General features: G+C 49.1%; 6 protein-coding genes across 6 annotated transcripts; 4 read left to right on the plus strand and 2 right to left on the minus strand.

The window, feature by feature from the left end:
• Positions 1-5: 5 nt before the first annotated feature.
• LTR64_006575 (uncharacterized protein) lies at positions 6-1,553 on the plus strand (the record flags this gene model as incomplete). Its single annotated transcript, XM_064900904.1, has 1 exon — positions 6-1,553. One exon carries the CDS (start codon positions 6-8, stop codon positions 1,551-1,553), a length of 1,548 nt encoding a protein of 515 aa, XP_064751980.1.
• Positions 1,554-2,594: 1,041 nt separating this feature from the next.
• On the plus strand, positions 2,595-3,869 carry LTR64_006576 (uncharacterized protein; the record flags this gene model as incomplete). The annotated part of the gene is made up of 2 exons (XM_064900905.1): positions 2,595-3,293; positions 3,345-3,869. 2 exons carry the CDS (start codon positions 2,595-2,597, stop codon positions 3,867-3,869), a joined length of 1,224 nt encoding a protein of 407 aa, XP_064751981.1.
• A 4,459-nt stretch (positions 3,870-8,328) lies between these two features.
• On the minus strand, positions 8,329-8,887 carry RPL34B (60S ribosomal protein L34B; the record flags this gene model as incomplete). Its single annotated transcript, XM_064900906.1, has 3 exons — positions 8,329-8,520; positions 8,616-8,739; positions 8,850-8,887. The coding sequence occupies 3 exons, from the start codon at positions 8,885-8,887 to the stop codon at positions 8,329-8,331; spliced, it is 354 nt and encodes a 117-aa protein (XP_064751982.1).
• Positions 8,888-9,330: 443 nt separating this feature from the next.
• PRP8 (pre-mRNA-splicing factor 8) lies at positions 9,331-16,419 on the plus strand (the record flags this gene model as incomplete). Its single annotated transcript, XM_064900907.1, has 1 exon — positions 9,331-16,419. The coding sequence occupies one exon, from the start codon at positions 9,331-9,333 to the stop codon at positions 16,417-16,419; it is 7,089 nt and encodes a 2,362-aa protein (XP_064751983.1).
• A 798-nt stretch (positions 16,420-17,217) lies between these two features.
• LTR64_006579 (uncharacterized protein) lies at positions 17,218-18,706 on the plus strand (the record flags this gene model as incomplete). The annotated part of the gene is made up of 4 exons (XM_064900908.1): positions 17,218-17,766; positions 17,812-18,103; positions 18,158-18,259; positions 18,318-18,706. 4 exons carry the CDS (start codon positions 17,218-17,220, stop codon positions 18,704-18,706), a joined length of 1,332 nt encoding a protein of 443 aa, XP_064751984.1.
• A 493-nt stretch (positions 18,707-19,199) lies between these two features.
• On the minus strand, positions 19,200-20,517 carry LTR64_006580 (uncharacterized protein; the record flags this gene model as incomplete). Its single annotated transcript, XM_064900909.1, has 2 exons — positions 19,200-20,324; positions 20,371-20,517. 2 exons carry the CDS (start codon positions 20,515-20,517, stop codon positions 19,200-19,202), a joined length of 1,272 nt encoding a protein of 423 aa, XP_064751985.1.
• Positions 20,518-20,954: the final 437 nt, after the last annotated feature.

Here is a 20,954-nt window from a genome sequence, read left to right on the forward strand (position 1 = left end):
GAGACATGGAACAGCTACGTGGCAAGAAAAGGAAGCAGCCCGAACGCGACCCATCACCTTCATCTGAAAGGCATCAACATGAACGTGTTCGAGATCGTGGCTATGGTAATGGCAACCGGATGGGAGGCTCTAAACCCTGGTCTACTTCTGAGCAAGCCCGAATAAATAAACTTCAAGCAGACGAGCGGCACAGAGAGTTTTTGGCGCAGGAGAGCCAGTTTGTGTTGCTGCAGAAAAGAAAGGCTGCTGAAATTCGTTTCAAAGAAGGCCGTGCCCGGCCGATAGATTGGCTGGCTGTTAACCTACGAATTATAGATCCTATCAAAGACCTCATCAATGGAGATGTTCGGGAGGAAGAGCTAGATTACGTGGACCCGGAGAATGTAATAGGAGGACTATCATATGCTCAACTGGTAGATATGCGCAAGGACATTCAAGAGTACGTTGAACTTGAGCGCAACGCGGAAAATAGGGAGTATTGGAAGACTTTGGACATCATTTGTAAAGAGCAGCAAAGAGATACTGGTGGTAGAGCTGTTCGGTCTGTGTCTGCTGATATCGATAATTTGTTGCGACCCAAAGCCTATGAAGAGCTCAAGAAGTTGGAACGACAGATCATGCGAAAGCTCGATTCCGACGAACCTATCGATACAGACTATTGGCAGCAATTGCTTGATAGCTTACTCGTTTACAAGGCTAAAGCGAAGCTGAAGAAAGTTTACAGCACTGTGCTGGACGGTAAGCTGAGAGAGCTCAGAAATGAGAACAGCTTGTTGGCGGAGCAGTCGAAAAACAAAATCTTAGACAAATGCCCTGGCCTTTCAGTATATATCAAGGACTTAGATCCTAAGCCCCTGCTTGAACTTGGCACACAGGACAGGTCGGCAACCATTATAGACGAGAAGCACTTTCTCCATGACCTGGAAAACCAGCGACGGAAGGTTGTAAAGGCAGGCTACATCCCTGAACAAAGACATGGCAAAGGCCAGTCCGGAAACCTTGGCCTTGTCCATACTTCCGACACAGACCATGGCAAGTCATCGTCACTATTTGACAAAGAGGCAGCGAAAGGTGTTGAAGAGGATGAAGAAGTCTTTACAGGTGAAGAGCACGTCGAGACACGAGACACACATACATGGACAGGCAAGTATAAACCACGCAAACCACGTTACTTTAACCGCGTGCAAATGGGGTATGAATGGAACAAATACAACCAGACCCATTACGATTACGATAACCCTCCACCAAAAGTCGTCCAGGGCTACAAATTCCATATATTTTACCCGGACCTGATCGACCCGTCGAAAGCACCAACTTACAAAATCACAAGGGAGGGCGGACGCAAGAAGGGTGAGACCGTGGCTCCAGCTGGTGAGGAGGACACCTGTATTATTCGCTTCATGTCTGGTCCACCTTATCAAGACATCGCTTTCCGTATCATAGATCGAGATTGGGATTACTCGGCGAAGCACGATCGAGGCTTCAAAAGCACATTCGAAGGCGGGATACTGACTCTTCACTTCAGCTTCAAGAAAGTCTATTACCGGAAGTGATGGAAATGTGAAGATATTGGAATGAATGACGAAGACTACTAGTACTGTGCAGCGTTCCAACCCGCTGAATATCAAACCAATAGGTGAGCTCGGAACGCTTCCCCGAAAGTTCTAAACGAACCTGACTACTCTCCCAAATGCCGCGCACAGGCAAGAGATGATACGTTTTAGCTGTGTCAGACACCGACATCGGTTGCAGTAATAATGCATACGAGGCAGGTCAGTAATCTGACGTACCACAGAACGTACTTTCGAGAAGGTTTAGCATGCTGATTCAAGCTCGCTTTGGCTCCATATACCCTCACACGTCTGTCAGGACCAGCTTGGAGTCTAATATCTCCGGCCGGGATGACAGTGGGTCGACATCCTGCAGGCGTCCAGCATTTCAAGCCTGACCAAGGATGCAGCACCATGCAAATTGCCGTGCAGAGCTCCAGCATGCCTCTCGTACTACACCACGGCTCTCGTACCATGAATATTTTCACTCGTTCAAGTTGTGCCCTAAGGAAAGAACAACCAGTCGCACAAGCTCTACTCTAGCACCACTGCTCAATCAGGCAAAATTTTGGAGCCTCACATTGTGCATATGCTAATATCTTCACTTCCCAAATCCTCTTTGTTTGTGCTTGTGGCTACAGTTAGTTGCCTGTTTGCATAACCACTCCAGATATTACAGCAAGATTAGCTTGAGCCACGCTTGCTGTCAAATAATGCCATATGAGCATTTGTCCCTCCTACACAGTACTTCTCTGTGCTCAAGCCAACCAGCAGTAGACGTTGTCTTCTTCCTCATCTTCATTGTTTCTGTCACCCGCAACGTCCTTCCCCATACACCATCAACACAGAAGCCTTGTTCAGCATTCTTCAGCGTCCAGTCTTTGTTGAAACAGCAGGACACTCAGGTCCAGGATAACCAAATCAATCTTTTGACGCTCACAGATGACACAAGATCAAACCAGTTTCCTACATCCTGATGATTGCGCCGAGGACAAATTTCGACAACAGCCTGCATCAACGACGTGTGCATCACAGGTGCCAGACATGCTTGCTTACCATCAGTTTGGGAATCATGATCAAACTCTCTTTCATTCTTTCCCTGGGTCTACTTTCACTTCACCTTTCACTTACGACACTGAGTTTGACCCGCTGGCTCAAGGTGGGGCAGCTCTACCGACAAGTCAGCAGCAACATGCGTACCATCCGCAACCACATGCCTTCGCGTACAGCTTCCCTAGCTTGCCTTACCTTCCACCAAGTAGACCGAGCTTGCAGCTGAACCCGCTAAGTAACACGATGGAACCTCAAATGATGTTTAAGCAAGAAAACCATCTTTGCCAGCTTCCTCTTCAGAATGAGGATGCTAGCTTCGACCTGTTGGGCTTCTCGCCCGAGCCTGTCTCTGCCAGCACGGGGACGCCACCACTATCTTTCAGCTCCACCACCGATCAGTACTATCCAGTCTCAATGTGGCACCATAATCAGCCGGCTTTTGGTGGCTTAGATGTGGAGGAAAGCACCCCCAGTGCCGACGAGAACTACGACCTCATGGAAGAGGATGATGAGGACATCTACGACAAGCCATATGCTCAACTGATCTATGAAGCATTGCTGCATGCTCCTGGCAATCGGATGCTGCTAAGAGATATTTACGATTGGTTCGCGCAGAACACTCGAAAACCACGCGATTCAGGAACAAACGGTTGGCAAAACAGCATCCGGCATAATCTTTCGATGAATCAGGTAAGCAGAACTCAGTCAGCCTTGTGAGGTGCGAGCACTAATGACATGCAGGCTTTTGAGAATGACAAAAACGATCCTGCTGCTAGCAGAGGCGCACGGAAAGCGAACAGCATGTGGGTTCTTACTGAACATGCCAAGAAGTATGGCGTGCAATCCACGACACGATACCGCAAGAACGGGGCGGCGAAAAAGGCTGCGGGAAACAGATTGCCAGCTGTCCAAAGACAGAGATCTGGCGCAAAAGGAGGACGAGCTGCAAGACGAGCTGCACGTCTCAAGCGGCAAGGAGAAGGCATGCGGCCAATGCACAACACACCTTCACCCTACAATCAAATCAGAAGTCCTTTGCCTGGAACACCACACGACGAATGGTCCAACTACAGTTACAGTCCTACCACTCCTGCAGAGGATCAGTTCGTCGGGTCGTCATACATTCTACCACACCGCTCTCATTGCGAGCATGATCAAAGAGGAGAGGCGAAGCATCTTTCAGAGCCATTCCTTGAAGAGGACGAGGAGCTGCGTCAAATGCTGCAGCAGGCAAATCAGACACTGAACGATCTGGAGCGTTCATAGCCAGCTAGTGCGTACGCACGTGTCGAGTCGGAGTCCAGGTTCATACAGGCGATCCTTGTGTGTTTACATTGGCGAGGTTGTCCAGCACATACTTGCTTGCCGATTTTCCATAGTTTGCAACGGACTGACGCCATAGACCCTGTCATTCAGCAAGGGCTCGAACTGACGCGCTGGACCAGCTTGAGCATAACATGTACATCATTTCCGCTTAGCAGGCTGTTTTGTTTGCGCTGGTCGGGCCACAGAGCTTAATGCATTCATTATTAGCCGAACTGAGACTGGAGCACCTCAATAAACATGCCCCCAACTCACGTGTTTCTGTGGGAAGAAAATGACTTTGTCCTGAGAACACAATGTACTGTCTCGTTTTCACGATAGAGCCAATACCGAATTTCAATAATAATGCACCGAACGCTATTACAAAGTCCCAGCGTCCCTTCCATCAGTATTCACGTATAAGATATTGTGTCGTGGTTGCCGTCGTTTCCATCCTCGGCTACCGCCATTTTATTCTCATTTGGGCTTAGGAAGCTTAAGTGCCATGTAGGCTCGACTTGGTGCAGTTCCGATCCTTGGGCCAGAGATCGTGCAGCACTTTGAGAGATCAGTCCTATCGTCGCGTTCCTATTTCAAGAATGCTGAGGTTGACTCAATAGGTCAGATACCAGTTGCAAGTCAGATTTAGATCTTCCTTAGACCACAAGAGAGCAATGTCACAACGAACGAGCTGATAGATGTTGACGCAGACAATGGTAAAGGACATAGTGCTCAATACCAGCAATGACCTGGGGTTCCTAGAAACTTCAACGGTCATGTCGTTCAAGCATGCTAAGGGTCGACACGTCAGACGAAAGTCAATATTGTTCCCCACTATGGCCTCCTTCGATATGGTAAGGATGTACTAGCAAAGAGACTGACAGCCCGGGTTATCCTGGCCTCTTCAGCGATTAGATACGTCGTAATAGGGTACGAGACGGTGCGGTCCGAAGTCTGAAGACATTTCGGCTCCCGCACAAAGGACGTAAAGAACCAAGATGGTTTTGACGATCCTGGTTTCGCTTTCTCTAGACCGATTGGTAAGTCTTGTAGCGAGTCATGTCTCCTGAAGATTCGAACGCCTATAAATACAAGACCATCTCCCATACTCAAGCTTGGCGAACCTCGCTAGTCGGAGCGAGCGTGGCATCTCGCTACGCCGGAGACAACACACAAGTTCGTGTCAACGCAGCTGCAATGAGCTGATATCAGAATGCAGAAGATCTCGAACGGTGTTATTACCACGGTTATAGCCTTCAATCCTGCATATGAGATCCTCTCAACCTGCATCCGCGGGGTGGGTTAAAGACGCCACAGATTCCACCAAACATCGATGCCACGCGCAAATGCTCGTGACGATGATGCAGCTCTCGGTGGCAGGGAGATGAATGTTCAGATATGTGGGTCTAAGCTTACAGCAAGAGGCACCGGAACGTTCCTGCTGCGCAAGCACCAATAGACATCTCCGAATTTAGTATTAACCTGGGTCATCACATAGATGACAAGGCAAGAGGAGGCAAACGCTCACCATCGTTGAGTCTCTCACATTCGGGGGTCTCGACGACACTACCAGCCATATGGAGATAGATCCGCTCTGAGAATATACGATCCTCGCAGTAGCGGCTCATTGCGAGACTCGCCCGTGATTCCCTCACTTGTGCCGAGATTGCCAGATCGACCTCTTCTGGTCTCTCCTTCGGAAGTGAGGAGGAACATGCGTCAGTAGATCCTGGTCCTTACGCAACCAGCTGCAGCCACAACGCCAACCATCAAACGGTCAGTCTGTAACAGCAGACTCCGTTACCAGATAGCGTCATCCTCACGTACTGGTAAACCACGTTCCAGTCCTCATTGTAAACAATGTGCAGGACTGGCTACCTCCTCGCTTACCACTGAATACACTACATGCAGGGCGATAAGTCATAAACAGTAAAGACTTACGATGAACTTTTGCCGAGAGAATGCATCGCGTCACTTTTCTCGGTACAGAGAGGCCAGCAAGTGATTAACTTCATATGTAGCAATGCTTGAGTATTGAGCCAGAATTGGAAGGCGTGAACTACGTATTGCCACATTATGGGTGTCAACAACACATTGTCTCTACACGTGGGCTCGATAAACTTTGAGGGTGACCATGACTGCCTTTTCACAACGACCAACAACTACCGGAGGACTCTAATGCGGACGAGAGGCAATTTACTCGAACCGCCGACAACATTGGATCGACAGGGTTGACAGAATGGACGTCGGTGTCTACCTGCAACAGGCTCTTCACGTCTCCATATGCTGTTTAGTAGGTTATGGTGCCCTGGAAAAGGGAGGCTGCTCGCTGTTATTCGGCACGACGGCACAATAGAAAATGGCACCAACCTGCTGATGTGCAGAGTTGTCGAGGAAGCAGCTTCCAGCCCTGACCGATATCGCGAGACAGACTCTGCGCGATATACCATGTGCGGCTTTGAACGTAGGGACTATCGATGATGCAAAACGTGCGCGGACTACCTTCCCCGTTGTTGTTGCACTTCTCGTTGACTGAGTGGTCGAGCAACCGCAGTTAACTTACTCATCTACTCTCTCTGAATCTTCGCGGGTTGTGAGTACATACGGCAGATACAATCTCAGCATGAACTCACACACGTTGAAGGTGTACAGATGTCTCTCTTAGTGAGGAGAGACCAAAGGTTACACATGACCACCCGCAGGGCCGTGAAGTAGCCACTCTACGGCCGGGCAGTTTTGAAGTGGCCTTTCCATGCATAAGTCGCCCCGCTCGTCCCTGAGCATCAACGGTTTGGTGCACAAGCCCGCGGCTGATATGGCAACAGGCAGATATGACAGTTTTGACAGCGGAAGCCTCGTCTGCACCTGCGTCGATACAGACTGTCTGTATACAAAGCTCGACAAACCTTGCTGTATGATGAAGCTGTATGTCACGCAGTTTACACTGTCCTCAACTTCTCAGATCGAAGGTTTGGCAGGTTTAATGTGGGAAGCAAGGACGAAATGGTTCAAAGCTCGACAATCTATTCTCCATTAAGCCTTTGACTAAGTACTTACCTCTGAGCACTCTATGGCGGACTACAGCATCATTCTTGGTCGCCCCCAATACAATCGAAGAGATTGACAGCTTGACGAACTGCTGATGGTCGTACACTCCGTGGTGTCCGCTGTCAGAATCTAGCATGCTGGATCGGGTTGGCTACACCAAATCAATGAATGAAGCTACACAAGCTCAGGGTCGACTCGCAGCCGCTTGCTTACGAACAGAAGCCCCCACACAGTGCGTATGCGTGGTGAAACTCTAGATGACTCTAATGACACGACCTGAAGTGCTGAAAGTCCCGTGCTGCACAGAACCTCGAGCAAGAGATCACCGTATGAGGGAGATTTGTCCAACGATATGATACAAGTTGTGCAAAACATCTCACGAACAGTATGGTACAAAGGCACGATTCGTCATTTCTCCACCAATCAAATTGAGTTGAAAATCGATGGCTCGATTTACAAGCGCTGGTGTTCTTTGAAGCGGTACAGGCATCGTCAGCGGATGGCCTTTGAGTTGCGTATCGTGCACCGCGGCAGCGAGACAAATGCTGAACTTCGGGCTCGATAGACATTATGTCACAAGCACGGGTCGTGGGAAAGAATTGCGACTTCAGACTTCCTATGGACATTTGGATTTCGAAAAGGAAGAAAGCGGAAACAATTGCTTTTGAGTAACTGGTCAAGGTGAGAGGAACACCGAAAACCGAGCGGCACTACCAGACTTCTTTACAGACAAGTGAAGTCAACTGGAGACTGAAAGCACATAGACTTTGGGAAAGGTGTCGCAGGCTGTCGTTGCACACTCGGTGGCTTCAGCTGTCAAAATCTGGGCACATGGAGGCACAGCGTGGTTCGTGCTCATCTTACTATACTGCCGCGACTCCATGTTTAGTACTACTGAAAAAGGAAATTTGGCAGACAGGAACGGCAGATCGGGCGATTGACTGTGCGCATACAAACAGTAGTCTTCAGCGTTCGCAGAACAGCACTGCTAGACGTCTTGAAAAGGAGCCCAGAGAAAATAACCCAGATCTCTCGTTGGACTGGACCTGGTCGAAGTAGGTGTTCTGAAGTGGTGACATTGATCTCATTTCATACAACCCTAATGAGCTCAAGCCAGCAGGACAAGATTCCTGTAGGTTTGCTACTCAGGCAACCTGCGTTGTCTCGCACTGCTTTCTTTTCTGCAGTGTGCCACTCTCTGCTCGTCCACCCTCCTCAGAGGAACTCCTGAGAAAAGTATGCAACATACGGTAAAATCGTTAAGATCTCAGCGTACAACACAGCATTCCTATCACGACCCCTTATATCTCGTGTCATAGTATAGAAGACATGCCATAAGTGAACTCAATCGCTAGTGAGAAAAAGTCGCAACAATCTATTTCTTGCCCTGCTTCTTCTCAGCCGTCTCCTTCAGCACCTTCTTGACGATCTTCTGCTCCTCAATCAAGAAAGCCCGGACAATTCTGTCCCGTACACAATTGGCACATCTCGATCCGCCGTAGGCTCGGGAAACTGATTTCTGGGTCTTGGATGTTGTGGCGTATTCTCGTGGTCTAAGGGCTGGGATCTGTATTCGGAGGACTGGTCAGTGACTTGCTCTTTGCAACACAGATATGAACGAGGGAGGTGCTTTCCATCACATCAACGGGGAGAGAAACATACGCCTGGAAGTTTTACACCACAATCACCACATTTTGGAGCAGTTCCGCTCTTCTTGGTGTGTAGATATCTGAGTTCACCGCCTGGAGTCTTGACGATTCGGACCTTGTTTGAGCGTGTGTTGTATCTGCGTTTCCCACCATGTTAGCCGCTATATTCCTTCCATCTAGAACTTTTTCTTCACATCGTCGCAGATTCGACGACAACACTGAACGTGTGGGTGCGCATTAGACGTACGGGTTTCTTCGTCGGTACTGGAGACGTTGGTTGACCATTTTGGCGGTAATTGGCGAAAACACTGGGATGATTCAGTCGAGTTGGGAGTGTATTGACATCGCCGTTAAAGATCGCGCTCTCGAAAAGTGCGTAGTCTTGGCGGAGCTGGAGCCGGAGTTTGTCCGCCCGAAATTGTACGAAAGAAGCTAGCGTATTTTCTGTGTGCCCGCAGGCCATCGCAAAAGTTCGAAGATCAATATGCACTGTGATATTGCTTCGATATCTTCTTCATCAGCGCTGATCGAGGACTGATCACGCTGTGTTCGCGCAATTGAAGGAGGAGACGAGTGTGTTTTGGGTAGCCTTCCTCGAGCACATGCACGAGGACTAGGCGAGCTGATACGCGCCACCAAATGGTAAGGTGATCCTATATCGCAACTCGAAAAAGAAAACAGGGGTTCATCTTTGAGCAGTAGCAATCGTTACTGTCTAGCTCATCAAAATGAGCTCAATACCTCCTCCGCCTCCTCCTGGATGGGGCTCCGGTCCTCCCCCACCACCAGGCATGACTGGTGCAGCTGCGCCGCCACCTCCTCCAGGTTATCGACCTGCACCCGATCCCCAGAAAGCCAAGTTGGACCAGCGTAAGAAGGAATGGCTACGGACCCAGAAGAACCGTTTCGGGGAGAAGCGCAAAGGTGGTTTTGTCGAGACGCAGAAGGCTGATATGCCGCCGGAGCATTTGCGAAAGATAGTCAAGGATATTGGTGATGTGTCGCAGAAAAAGTACAGTAGTGACAAGAGGAGTTACTTGGGTGCGCTGAAATATATGCCCCATGCGGTCTTGAAATTGCTGGAGAACATGCCTATGCCTTGGGAGGCTGCACGAGAGGTTAAAGTGCTGTACCATGTAAATGGCTGTCTGACTCTAGTCAACGAGACGCCACGAGTCATCGAGCCTGTATTTCATGCACAATGGGCAGCCATGTGGGTGGCCATGAGGCGAGAAAAGAGTGATCGAAGACATTTCAAGCGTATGCGATTTCCACCATTTGACGACGAAGAGCCACCGCTAGACTGGTCGCAGAACATCGAGGACGTTGAGCCAAGTGAGCCGATTCAGCTAGAACTCGACGAGGACGAAGATAGTGCTGTACATGAGTGGTTCTACGAACACAGACCTCTGCTTGACACTACCCATGTGAATGGACCGAGTTACCGGACCTGGAACCTTTCATTACCACAGATGGCTACACTATACAGACTTTCGAATCAGCTTCTCAGTGATGTCGTGGACAAGAACTACTTTCATATGTTTGACAGAGAGAGCTTCTTCACTGCAAAGGCACTGAATGTCGCTATTCCAGGTGGTCCCAGATTCGAGCCGCTGTACAAGGACATTGATCCAAACGACGAAGATTTTGGTGAATTCAACGCCATTGACAGAATCATCTTCCGCGCTCCTATTCGAACCGAATACAGAGTCGCGTTTCCATACCTGTACAACTCTCTACCCAGAAGTGTCAAGCTGAGCTGGTACTCGCACCCTCAAAATGTGTATGTCAAATCAGAAAATCCTGATCTGCCTGCCTTTTATTTCGATCCTGTTATCAATCCTATCTCAAGTCGATCTGTTGCGCCAAAGAACATTACAGTCAGCCACGAGGACGAAATATTCGGAGTTGGAAATAATGAGGACGAAGAATTTGAGATGCCAGCAAGTGCTGAACCGTGGCTTGCGGATGAGGAACTCTACACAAGCGAGACTGCTTCAGCAATCGGTTTGTGGTGGGCGCCATACCCATTCAACAAGCGTTCGGGCAAAATGGTGCGAGCACAGGACGTGCCATTGGTAAAGCAATGGTATTTGGAACACTGTCCGACTGGACAACCTGTCAAGGTCCGAGTCTCATACCAGAAGATGCTGAAGAGCTATGTGCTGAATGAGTTGCACAAGAAGAAACCAAAAGCACAAAACAAGCAAGATCTACTCAAGACGCTCAAGTCAACAAAGTTCTTCCAGCAGACCTCAATTGACTGGGTTGAGGCTGGATTGCAGGTCTGCCGTCAAGGCTTCAACATGCTCAATTTACTCATTCACAGAAAGAACTTGACCTATTTGCACCTGGATTACAACTTCAACCTGAAACCTGTCAAGACATTGACTACGAAGGAGCGCAAGAAGTCTCGGTTCGGAAATGCTTTCCATTTGATGCGAGAGATTCTCCGGCTGACAAAGCTCATTGTCGATGCACAGGTCCAATATCGTCTTGGTAACATAGACGCATTCCAGCTTGCTGATGGCATTCTGTACGCGTTCAATCATGTCGGTCAATTGACTGGCATGTACAGATACAAATACAAGCTTATGCACCAGATCCGATCTTGCAAGGATCTCAAGCACTTGATCTACTATCGGTTCAACTCTGGTCCTGTCGGCAAGGGTCCTGGTTGTGGTTTCTGGGCACCAGCCTGGCGAGTCTGGTTGTTCTTCCTACGTGGTATCATTCCTTTGCTCGAGAGATGGCTTGGAAACTTGCTCTCCCGACAATTCGAGGGTCGTCATAGCAAGGGCGTCGCAAAAACTGTTACCAAGCAACGTGTCGAATCACATTTTGACCTCGAACTGCGAGCCTCAGTCATGGCCGACCTACTTGACATGATGCCCGAAGGTATCAAGCAGAACAAGGTCAACACTATTCTGCAGCACTTATCAGAAGCATGGCGATGCTGGAAGAGTAACATACCTTGGAAGGTACCTGGTCTTCCTGCTCCGATCGAGAACATCATCCTCCGATACGTGAAGAGTAAAGCAGATTGGTGGATTTCTGTCGCACACTACAATCGAGAAAGAATACGAAGAGGAGCGACTGTTGACAAGACTGTTGCCAAGAAGAACCTCGGCCGCCTGACTCGATTGTGGCTGAAGTCCGAGCAAGAAAGACAGCACAACTACATGAAAGATGGTCCTTACGTTTCGTCAGAGGAGGCTGTTGCCATCTACACCACGACTGTACATTGGCTAGAGTCAAGAAAGTTCTCACCAATACCATTCCCAAGTGTATCATACAAGCATGACACGAAGATTCTCATTCTTGCTCTCGAGAGACTGCGAGAGGCATACTCTGTCAAAGGTCGTCTCAATCAATCTCAGAGAGAAGAGCTCGCACTTATCGAGCAGGCTTACGACTCTCCTGGCACTACCCTAGCTCGCATCAAGCGTTTCCTCCTTACTCAACGTGCCTTCAAGGAAGTAGGTATTGATATGAACGACAACTACACCAGCATCAATCCTGTCTACGATATCGAGCCTATTGAGAAGATCACCGATGCATATCTCGATCAGTACTTATGGTATCAAGCAGATACAAGAAACCTTTTCCCATCATGGATTAAGCCATCAGACTCTGAAGTGCCACCTTTGCTGGTGTACAAATGGGCTCAAGGTATCAACAACCTGACCAATGTCTGGCAGACAGAAAACGGTGAGACCAACGTCATGATGGAGACGCAGCTATCGAAGGTCTATGAGAAGATGGACTTGACGCTCCTCAATAGATTGCTGCGTCTAATCATGGATCACAACTTGGCTGATTATATCACCTCAAAGAACAATGTCCAACTAAATTACAAGGACATGAACCACATTAACAGTTATGGTATGATTCGAGGCCTTCAATTCTCAGGCTTTGTCTTTCAATACTACGGCTTGGTCGTAGATCTGCTTTTGCTTGGTCTTCAGCGTGCTAGCGATTTGGCAGGACCACCGTCGAGTCCGAACGACTTCTTGCAGTTCAAGGACAGGGAAACAGAGACAAGACATCCAATCAGACTATACACGAGATATATTGACAAGATATGGGTCTTCTTGCGGTTCAGTCAGGAAGAGTCCAAGGACTTGATACAACGATTCCTAACTGAGCAGCCTGACCCCAATTTCGAGAACGTCATCGGTTACAAAAACAAGAAGTGCTGGCCACGAGATTCGAGAATGCGGCTCATGCGACACGACGTCCACTTGGGTCGTGCTGTCTTCTGGGACATGAAAAACAGGCTACCACGATCAGTCACAACTATTGAGTGGGATGACACTTTCGCGAGTGTGTATTCCAGAGACAATCCAAACTTGCTCTTTTCGATGTGTGGTTTCGAAGTCAGAATTCTGCCAAAGATCAGAAACACGAGCGAGGAATTCCAAGTCAAGGACAGTGTTTGGGCCCTGGCCAACAATGAGACGAAGGAGCGAACAGCTTATGCATTCTTGCAGGTCACCGAGGAGGATATTGCCAAGTTCAATAACCGCATCAGACAGATTTTGATGTCTTCTGGCTCGACGACCTTCACCAAGATTGCTAACAAGTGGAATACAACTCTCATTGCGCTCTTCACATACTACCGTGAAGCTGCTGTCTCCACTGTCAACTTGCTCGACACCATTGTCAAGTGCGAAACCAAGATTCAGACTCGTGTCAAGATAGGCCTGAACTCCAAGATGCCTAGTCGTTTCCCACCTGCTGTTTTTTACACGCCGAAGGAGCTTGGTGGTCTTGGTATGATTTCTGGCTCTCACATTTTGATCCCCACCAGCGATAAGCGATGGTCGAAGCAGACAGATACAGGTGTCACCCATTATCGGGCTGGTATGTCTTCCGATGAAGAGACCCTGATACCAAATATTTTCAGATACATCATTCCATGGGAGGCAGAGTTCATTGACTCACAGAGAGTATGGACTGAATATTCACAGAAGCGTCTGGAAGCTAACCAGCAGAACCGACGACTAACTCTGGAGGACCTCGAGGACAGCTGGGACCGTGGTCTGCCACGTATCAACACACTTTTTCAAAAAGATCGAAGTACATTGAGCTTTGATAAAGGTTTCCGTGCTAGAACAGAATTCAAGCAATACCAACTCATGAAGAGCAACCCGTTCTGGTGGACCAGCCAGCGACATGACGGCAAACTGTGGAATTTGAATGCATACAGGACTGACGTCATCCAAGCACTAGGGGGTGTTGAGACTATCCTGGAGCACACCCTGTTCAAAGCAACAGCATTTCCATCATGGGAAGGTCTTTTCTGGGAAAGAGCCAGTGGTTTCGAAGAGTCAATGAAGTTCAAGAAGTTGACCAATGCTCAGCGATCCGGTCTCAACCAAATTCCTAACCGTCGTTTCACACTTTGGTGGTCGCCCACGATCAATAGGGCGAACGTCTATGTTGGCTTTCAAGTTCAACTTGACTTGACTGGTATCTTCTTGCATGGCAAGATCCCAACACTGAAGATCTCGTTGATTCAAATCTTCCGTGCTCACTTGTGGCAGAAGATCCACGAGTCTGTCGTCATGGATCTTTGCCAGGTTTTCGACCAAGAGCTTGAACAGTTGGGCATTGAGACTGTGCAGAAGGAGACTATTCACCCTCGCAAATCCTACAAGATGAATAGCTCCTGCGCGGATATCTTGCTGTTTGCAAGTCACAAGTGGAACGTGACTCGTCCTTCATTGTTGTTTGATACCAAGGACCAGATTGAATCGACAACAACGAACAAGTATTGGGTCGATTTGCAATTGCGTTATGGAGACTATGACAGCCACGACATCGAGCGGTACGTCCGGGCCAAATATCTGGACTACACGACCGACAGCATGAGTATCTACCCCTCCTCTACAGGTGTCATGATCGCAATTGATCTAGCGTACAACCTGTATTCAGCATACGGACAGTATTTCCCTGGACTCAAGGCGTTGTTGCAACAAGCCATGGCCAAAATCATGAAGGCCAACCCTGCTCTGTACGTGCTTCGCGAACGTATCAGAAAAGGCCTGCAACTATATGCTTCCGAAAGCAACCAAGAATTCCTCAACTCTCAGAACTATAGCGAGCTCTTCAGCAACCAAACACAATTCTTTATCGACGACACGAACGTCTACCGTGTGACGATACACAAGACCTTCGAAGGTAACCTGACCACAAAGCCTATAAATGGCGCTATCTTCATCTTCAATCCTCGAACAGGTCAGCTTTTCCTCAAGATCATTCATACGAGTGTCTGGGCTGGACAGAAACGTCTCGGACAGCTCGCTAAATGGAAGACTGCCGAGGAAGTGGCTGCTCTGATTCGGTCACTGCCAGTGGAGGAGCAACCAAAGCAATTGATCGTGACGAGGAAAGGTCTCCTCGATCCTCTTGAAGTGCATCTGCTTGACTTCCCCAATATCTCAATTCGTGCTTCTGAGCTGCAACTGCCTTTCCAGGCTGCAATGAAGGTCGAAAAGCTTGCTGACATGATTCTGCAAGCCAAAGAACCGCAGATGGTGCTATTCAACTTGTTCGATGACTGGCTCAAGACCATCTCTTCGTATACTGCTTTCTCTCGTCTTGTGCTGATTCTAAGAGCTCTGCACGTCAATACAGACAAGACTAAGCTCATCCTACGTCCTGATAAGACTGTCATTACCCAGCCACATCACATCTGGCCATCACTGTCCGATGAGGACTGGCAGAAGGTGGAAGTTCAACTTCGAGATCTCATCCTCAACGATTATGGAAAGAAGAACAATGTCAATGTCCAGTCGCTGACCAGCAGTGAAGTCCGAGATATCATCCTCGGTATGGAAATCTCAGCTCCGTCATTGCAACGGCAGCAAGCAGCAGAGATTGAGAAACAGCAGCAGGAGCAAGCTCAACTCACAGCTGTAACAACGAAGACAGTCAATGCTTTGGGACAGGAAACAATCGTCACAACAACATCTCAGTACGAGCAACAGGCATTCGCCTCCAAGACAGAATGGCGAACTCGGGCAATCGCAACCTCCAATCTACCAACGAGAGCGAACAACATTTACATCTCTTCGGATGATGTTCAGGAGTCGGATGATAGCTATACTTACATCCTACCAAAGAATGTTCTCAAGAAGTTCATCACTGTTGCTGATTTCCGAGTACAGATCGCCGGTTACCTATACGGCTCGTCGCCGCCAGACAACAGCTCCGTCAAGGAGATCCAAACCATTGTCATGGTACCACAAGTTGGCTCTACGAGAGATGTGCAGCTACCTCACCAACTGCCACAGCACGAATACCTCAAGAACCTCGAGCCATTGGGTATCATTCACACAGCCAGCGGCAATGCAACACCATATATGCCAGCACAAGACGTCACTGCTCACGCCAAGTTGATGCAAGCCCATCCCTCTTGGGACAAGAAGACTGTGACCCTTACTGTGTCATTCGTTCCTGGTTCTATCGCTCTTTCTTCCTGGAATCTAACACCAGCAGGCTACGAGTGGGGTGCTCAGAACAAGGATACACAATCAGACAATCCATCTGGCTTCCGTACCGACTTCGGTGAGAAGTCACAGTTGCTCCTCAGTGACAAGATTCGAGGTTACTTCCTGGTTCCAGAGAACGATGTTTGGAATTACAGCTTCATGGGAGCGAGCTTTAGTGGACGGGTTGAAAAGGGTGCTGTATATGTCAAGGTCGACCAGCCTAAGAGATTCTACGAAGGTGTGCATCGACCAGTACATTTCGCTAGCTTCAATGAGCTGGAGGACACCTGGGCTGATAGGGATGACGTTTTTGCATGAGTGGTTAAGGACGTATGCAGTGAGTGGGCGGATGTGTGAATACTAGCATTATTTTATGTTCAACTTGAAGCGTTTGGCGGCTGGTTCATTGCAGTGATCGTCCACGGGCGTACTCCCGAGAGTAAAAGTGAGTAGATACTACTATGCCCGAACATTCACATCTGTATTTGCTTACGCGACTCACCCAACGCGACCGAGTCGCGCCAAGAAAGGTTAAATAGGGTAATCTAGAAAACCCGCCGCAAGCTTTCGTTTTCGAGCATAGCTCGAGTCTGCACGTCCACGTCTCTTTCTCTCTACTGATCTTCGTATCCCACGCTGGATGGTCATTTGCACACAATTGTCATCGCCGCGGATAGCAAGCAATATTCACGTGCGTGCTCGGTGAAGCTTCGAGTGGACAGACTCCAAACCCCAATCACGTTGCATCTTGGCTCCCGCGACAAGAAATGCCATGCAATGCCCATTTACTAAAGAGGAAGGAGCGAGGAAGACTGACATCACTTCGTGTTCCTGCTATCTGCACTTCCTGACAATGACCAACTTTCCCCGCTGGTCGTATGCAACAAGACACTGTGATACCTGGCAATCCGGAGAACTGTATGCAAGAGTCGTCCAACTTGAAATGCTAATGTAGATCAGCCAAGCTTCGACAATGCAACCTTCCGCTTTGAAACAGCATTCCGCTGATCCCTTCGACTATATGTAGTGATAGCACTTCCGTTACGATGTGTTTCTGTTGCAGAGCTGACCATACTATCAGGGCGGAATTCTTGTTGAACTAACCACACAAGCAGGATGAAACCCTTTCTTCTTGCTCCGCTGGTCGCAGCACTGGTCGCTGGTGCAGCTGTCCGAAGCTCTGATAGCGTGAATTATGATGGGTTCAAGGTGTTTCGAGTCAATACCAAGGGTCAATTTAGATCCGTACAAGAGAAGCTGAGCACATTGTCATTTGAGCAGTGGGATTTCGATCCTGCGAGGCACATGGATATTGTGCTGGCACCTGAGCAGCTTACGGCATTCAAAGACCTCAACCTGGACTACCACTGTATGCATGAAGACTTGGGAGCATCGATCGCTGCTGAGTCCGTATCAAAGTCAATCTGGAAACGACAAGCGGACGATCTTTCCTGGTATGACAACTACCATCCATACGACGACCATCGTACATACTTTGAAGATCTGCAAGCTTCTTTCCCGAATAACTCTGAGTTCGTTTCCTCGGGCACTTCGTACGAAGGACGAGATCTTTACGGTCTTCACTTATACGGTGCCGGTGGTCCAGGAAAGCCAGCGGTCTTATGGCACGGAACCGTGCATGCTAGAGAATGGATCACGGCCATGGTATGCGTGGTCTATCCGCTGTTCAACAGACACTGACTTTTGCAGGTCATCGAATACCTCACACTGAACCTGCTCACAGGCTACGCTACCGACAACGTCACACAATCTTTCCTGGACAACTACGACTTTTACATCTTCCCATTCGTCAATCCTGACGGCTTTGTGCACAGTCAGACCGTGAATCGATTATGGCGGAAGAATCGTCAGCCACCACCACCCACTGCAGAAAACCAGACCTGCTTCGGTCGAGACATCAATCGACAGTGGCCTTGGAGTTGGAATGATAGTTCTCCTCCAGGTGGCTCTTCACCAAATCCATGCAGCCAAACGTATCGAGGTGAGCCATCACGTGCTAGTCAAAACTCTGCTTTCATGTACTGACACGTTTTAGGTGAATCGCCGAGTGACGGTCCCGAAAATCAGGGTCTGGTAGCTCTCGTTAACAAGCTAAGAGACCAGCAAGGCATCAAACTCTACATTGATTGGCATTCTTGTATGTGGTTCTGCCTCAACAACTCCATCCCAGCTAGACTATGCTAATAAAATCTCAGACGGCCAATACATCCTCTCGCCTTGGGGCTACAACTGCACAGTCTACGCGGAAACTCTCGGTCAGCACACTAAGCTCGCAGCCTTGACTGGCGATGCCATACGCACAGGCGCCAACGGCACAACATTCACCTTCGGACCATCTTGTTCGACACTGTACGCGACTTCAGGCAGTTCAGTCGACTACATTTACGGCGTAGGCCAGGCGAAATTCAGCTATACTATTGAGCTGAGAGACACGGGCGATTACGGGTTCGTGCTGCCACCGGCACAAATCAGAGGTAGTGTCGAGGAGCAGTGGGCAGGCATGCGAACTATGTTGGCGCTGCTGGATGAGGAGTTCTTTGATGGACTGGGACCGGCGGCGGAGTTTGGAGAGATACGAAGATAAGAGCATTGCAGCAGCGCAGCCGCAGCTGTACATAGAGTACCTGAGAACATTGATGTTGAGTAAACTCCTTTGTAAAGGTTCCCGAGACACACAGTACGAGCGCTGCATGTGAATGTTCTTGAAAGGTTCAGCGGCCGACAAAGTTTCTGCTTTACCTGACTCGTATCCTCTCTTCGCTTTGACTTCTAGTGAATCTCATAAGCTAAGCCGGAGTCCTGAGTCGCTGGCCCGCGCTGCCTTTGCGAGGCCAGACGGGAGGCGATGGCGACACAATTGACGGAACGCCGAGAATGGTATCTGACAAGAGGAATGGGGCAATCCAGTATGTTTGTTCTGCATATCCTCAGGGGGAGAAGTTCACTAAAGTCGATGGATATCTACTTTATATACACGGGTTAGTCAGGCCGCAAGGCAACCGGACTCAACGGAACCATCCTTATCCAACATCGCTGCTCATCGCACTCATGACGATGAAGTGGTCGAGTCTCGACCGTCATGTTGGGAGCTGTCCCTGGATATTCCATCTAACTCTCGAAATACCTCCATTGCCCATCATCCACAGCTCCTTCAAATCACTACCGACCCAAGCGAAATTTTGCACGGTATAGTTCGTCTGCACCCTCATAATCAGCTGTCCTACATCATCTAGCACGTCGAGACCGTTTCCAGCACCGGTGAGGACGAGACCTTCGCGACTAACTTTCAATCCATCTGGTACCCACGATTGAGCTAGGTAGAAAGCTCGTTTATTCGAGACACGAGTCCCGTTGTGCGTGACGTCGAAGGCATAGACGGTCGCTGGGCCCGTCGCGTTATAGCTGGCGCCGTGGTAGCCGGTGGGGGCTTTTGATCCTGCTACGGCACCGGTGTCGGAGATGTAGAGGGTTGAACCGTCAGGTGTGAATGCGATGCCGTTGGGTTGTTGGAGGGTGTCGTCGATCAAGAAGGTGGCGCCTGTGTTTGGGTCGAAGCGGTAGGATGCTGTGGGGAGTTGGGGTGGGGTGTCGGTTAGGGAGTTGAACCAGGAGTAATCGGGATCGGTAACGAAGATTTGCTTGGTTGTTGGGTGGACTGCTACGTCGTCGAGGCAGTTGAAGTAGGAGCCGAAGTAGTTGTTGAGGAGGACGGTGGACTGGTTGGTTGCTGGGTCTAGGAGGCGGAGTGACACCCGCTGCTCCGTGGGTGGATTGCCGATGCTGATGTTCCCGCCGCTGGCTGCGAAGAGGATCAATGTACCGTTGGCGTATGACGTGCCGCCGTTGGGAGCATATATTGGTGGGTTAGGCAGGTACTCGGATAGAGTTGGAGGTTGTACATTTAGGTCGACGACAAGTTGTGGCAGGTAGCCTGCTGGAGGTGCGAGTTGTGAGAGGTACAGTTTGTTTTGCGATGGAATATACACAGGAGCTTCGTGTACCGCATCGCTCACTTTGAACACGAAATCATAAGTTGGTGTACCTCCAAGATATTCGAGTCCTCGTGCTCTGTCGAAGATCACGAAACTAGCGTTGGAGAGAAGCTGGAATGATGGATCTGATGGAACTGAGGTGTTCTTGAAGTCAAAGATGTTTGGGATGTACGAGGTGTTCCTAAAGAAGTGGTAGGGAAGGACAGATGCCTGCTTCTAATCAGGTTATGCCAGTAGCTTAGAGGGTATGACTTACATATTTGTTCACGCACACGACATTGTCGTTTGGCCCGCATTTCTCAACGACGGGCGAGATTGCTCCTGATGGTTGAAGGCTCTGTGCCAAGACGTTGCTTGATGTCAATAAGAAGAGCCAAGCTCCAGACAACGTAGCTTGTCTCATGATTATAGATATTGTCGTTTTCGGAGCTGAGTCTTCATGCTTCTGAAAAGTACGAAAGGATGCAGACTCGACTGAATTTGTACTGTTCAGCGCCGAGCGGAGGACTTTTCATGCCGGCAGTTCGACCAGGTTCCTCGAGCTGACGCTGTCTGAGGAGTACCTGGTCAAGGTACCTCTAGCAGGAAGAGGAGAGCTCTAATGCAGCAACAGCTCATGTTCTGCATGATCATCGGACCAAGGCCGATGGTTGCTGTGCCGGTTCACACGAACGTGCTGCAATGGTCGGCGGCAAGTAGACTCAAAAGACTCCGGCATTACGTGGGGGTGGGGAAGGACATATCAGACCAAAATTAGTATGGTCTGGGGTTCCTGGGGAAAGAAGCTTCTTACCCTTTAGCAGAGCTTTGATATCTAGTCCTTTTGCCTCCTGGTATTGC

The sequence above is a fragment of the Lithohypha guttulata genome, assembly GCF_036872675.1.
Source record: "Lithohypha guttulata strain CCFEE 5908 chromosome Unknown scaffold_5, whole genome shotgun sequence".
NCBI classification, from domain to species: Eukaryota; Fungi; Ascomycota; class Eurotiomycetes; order Chaetothyriales; family Trichomeriaceae; genus Lithohypha; species Lithohypha guttulata.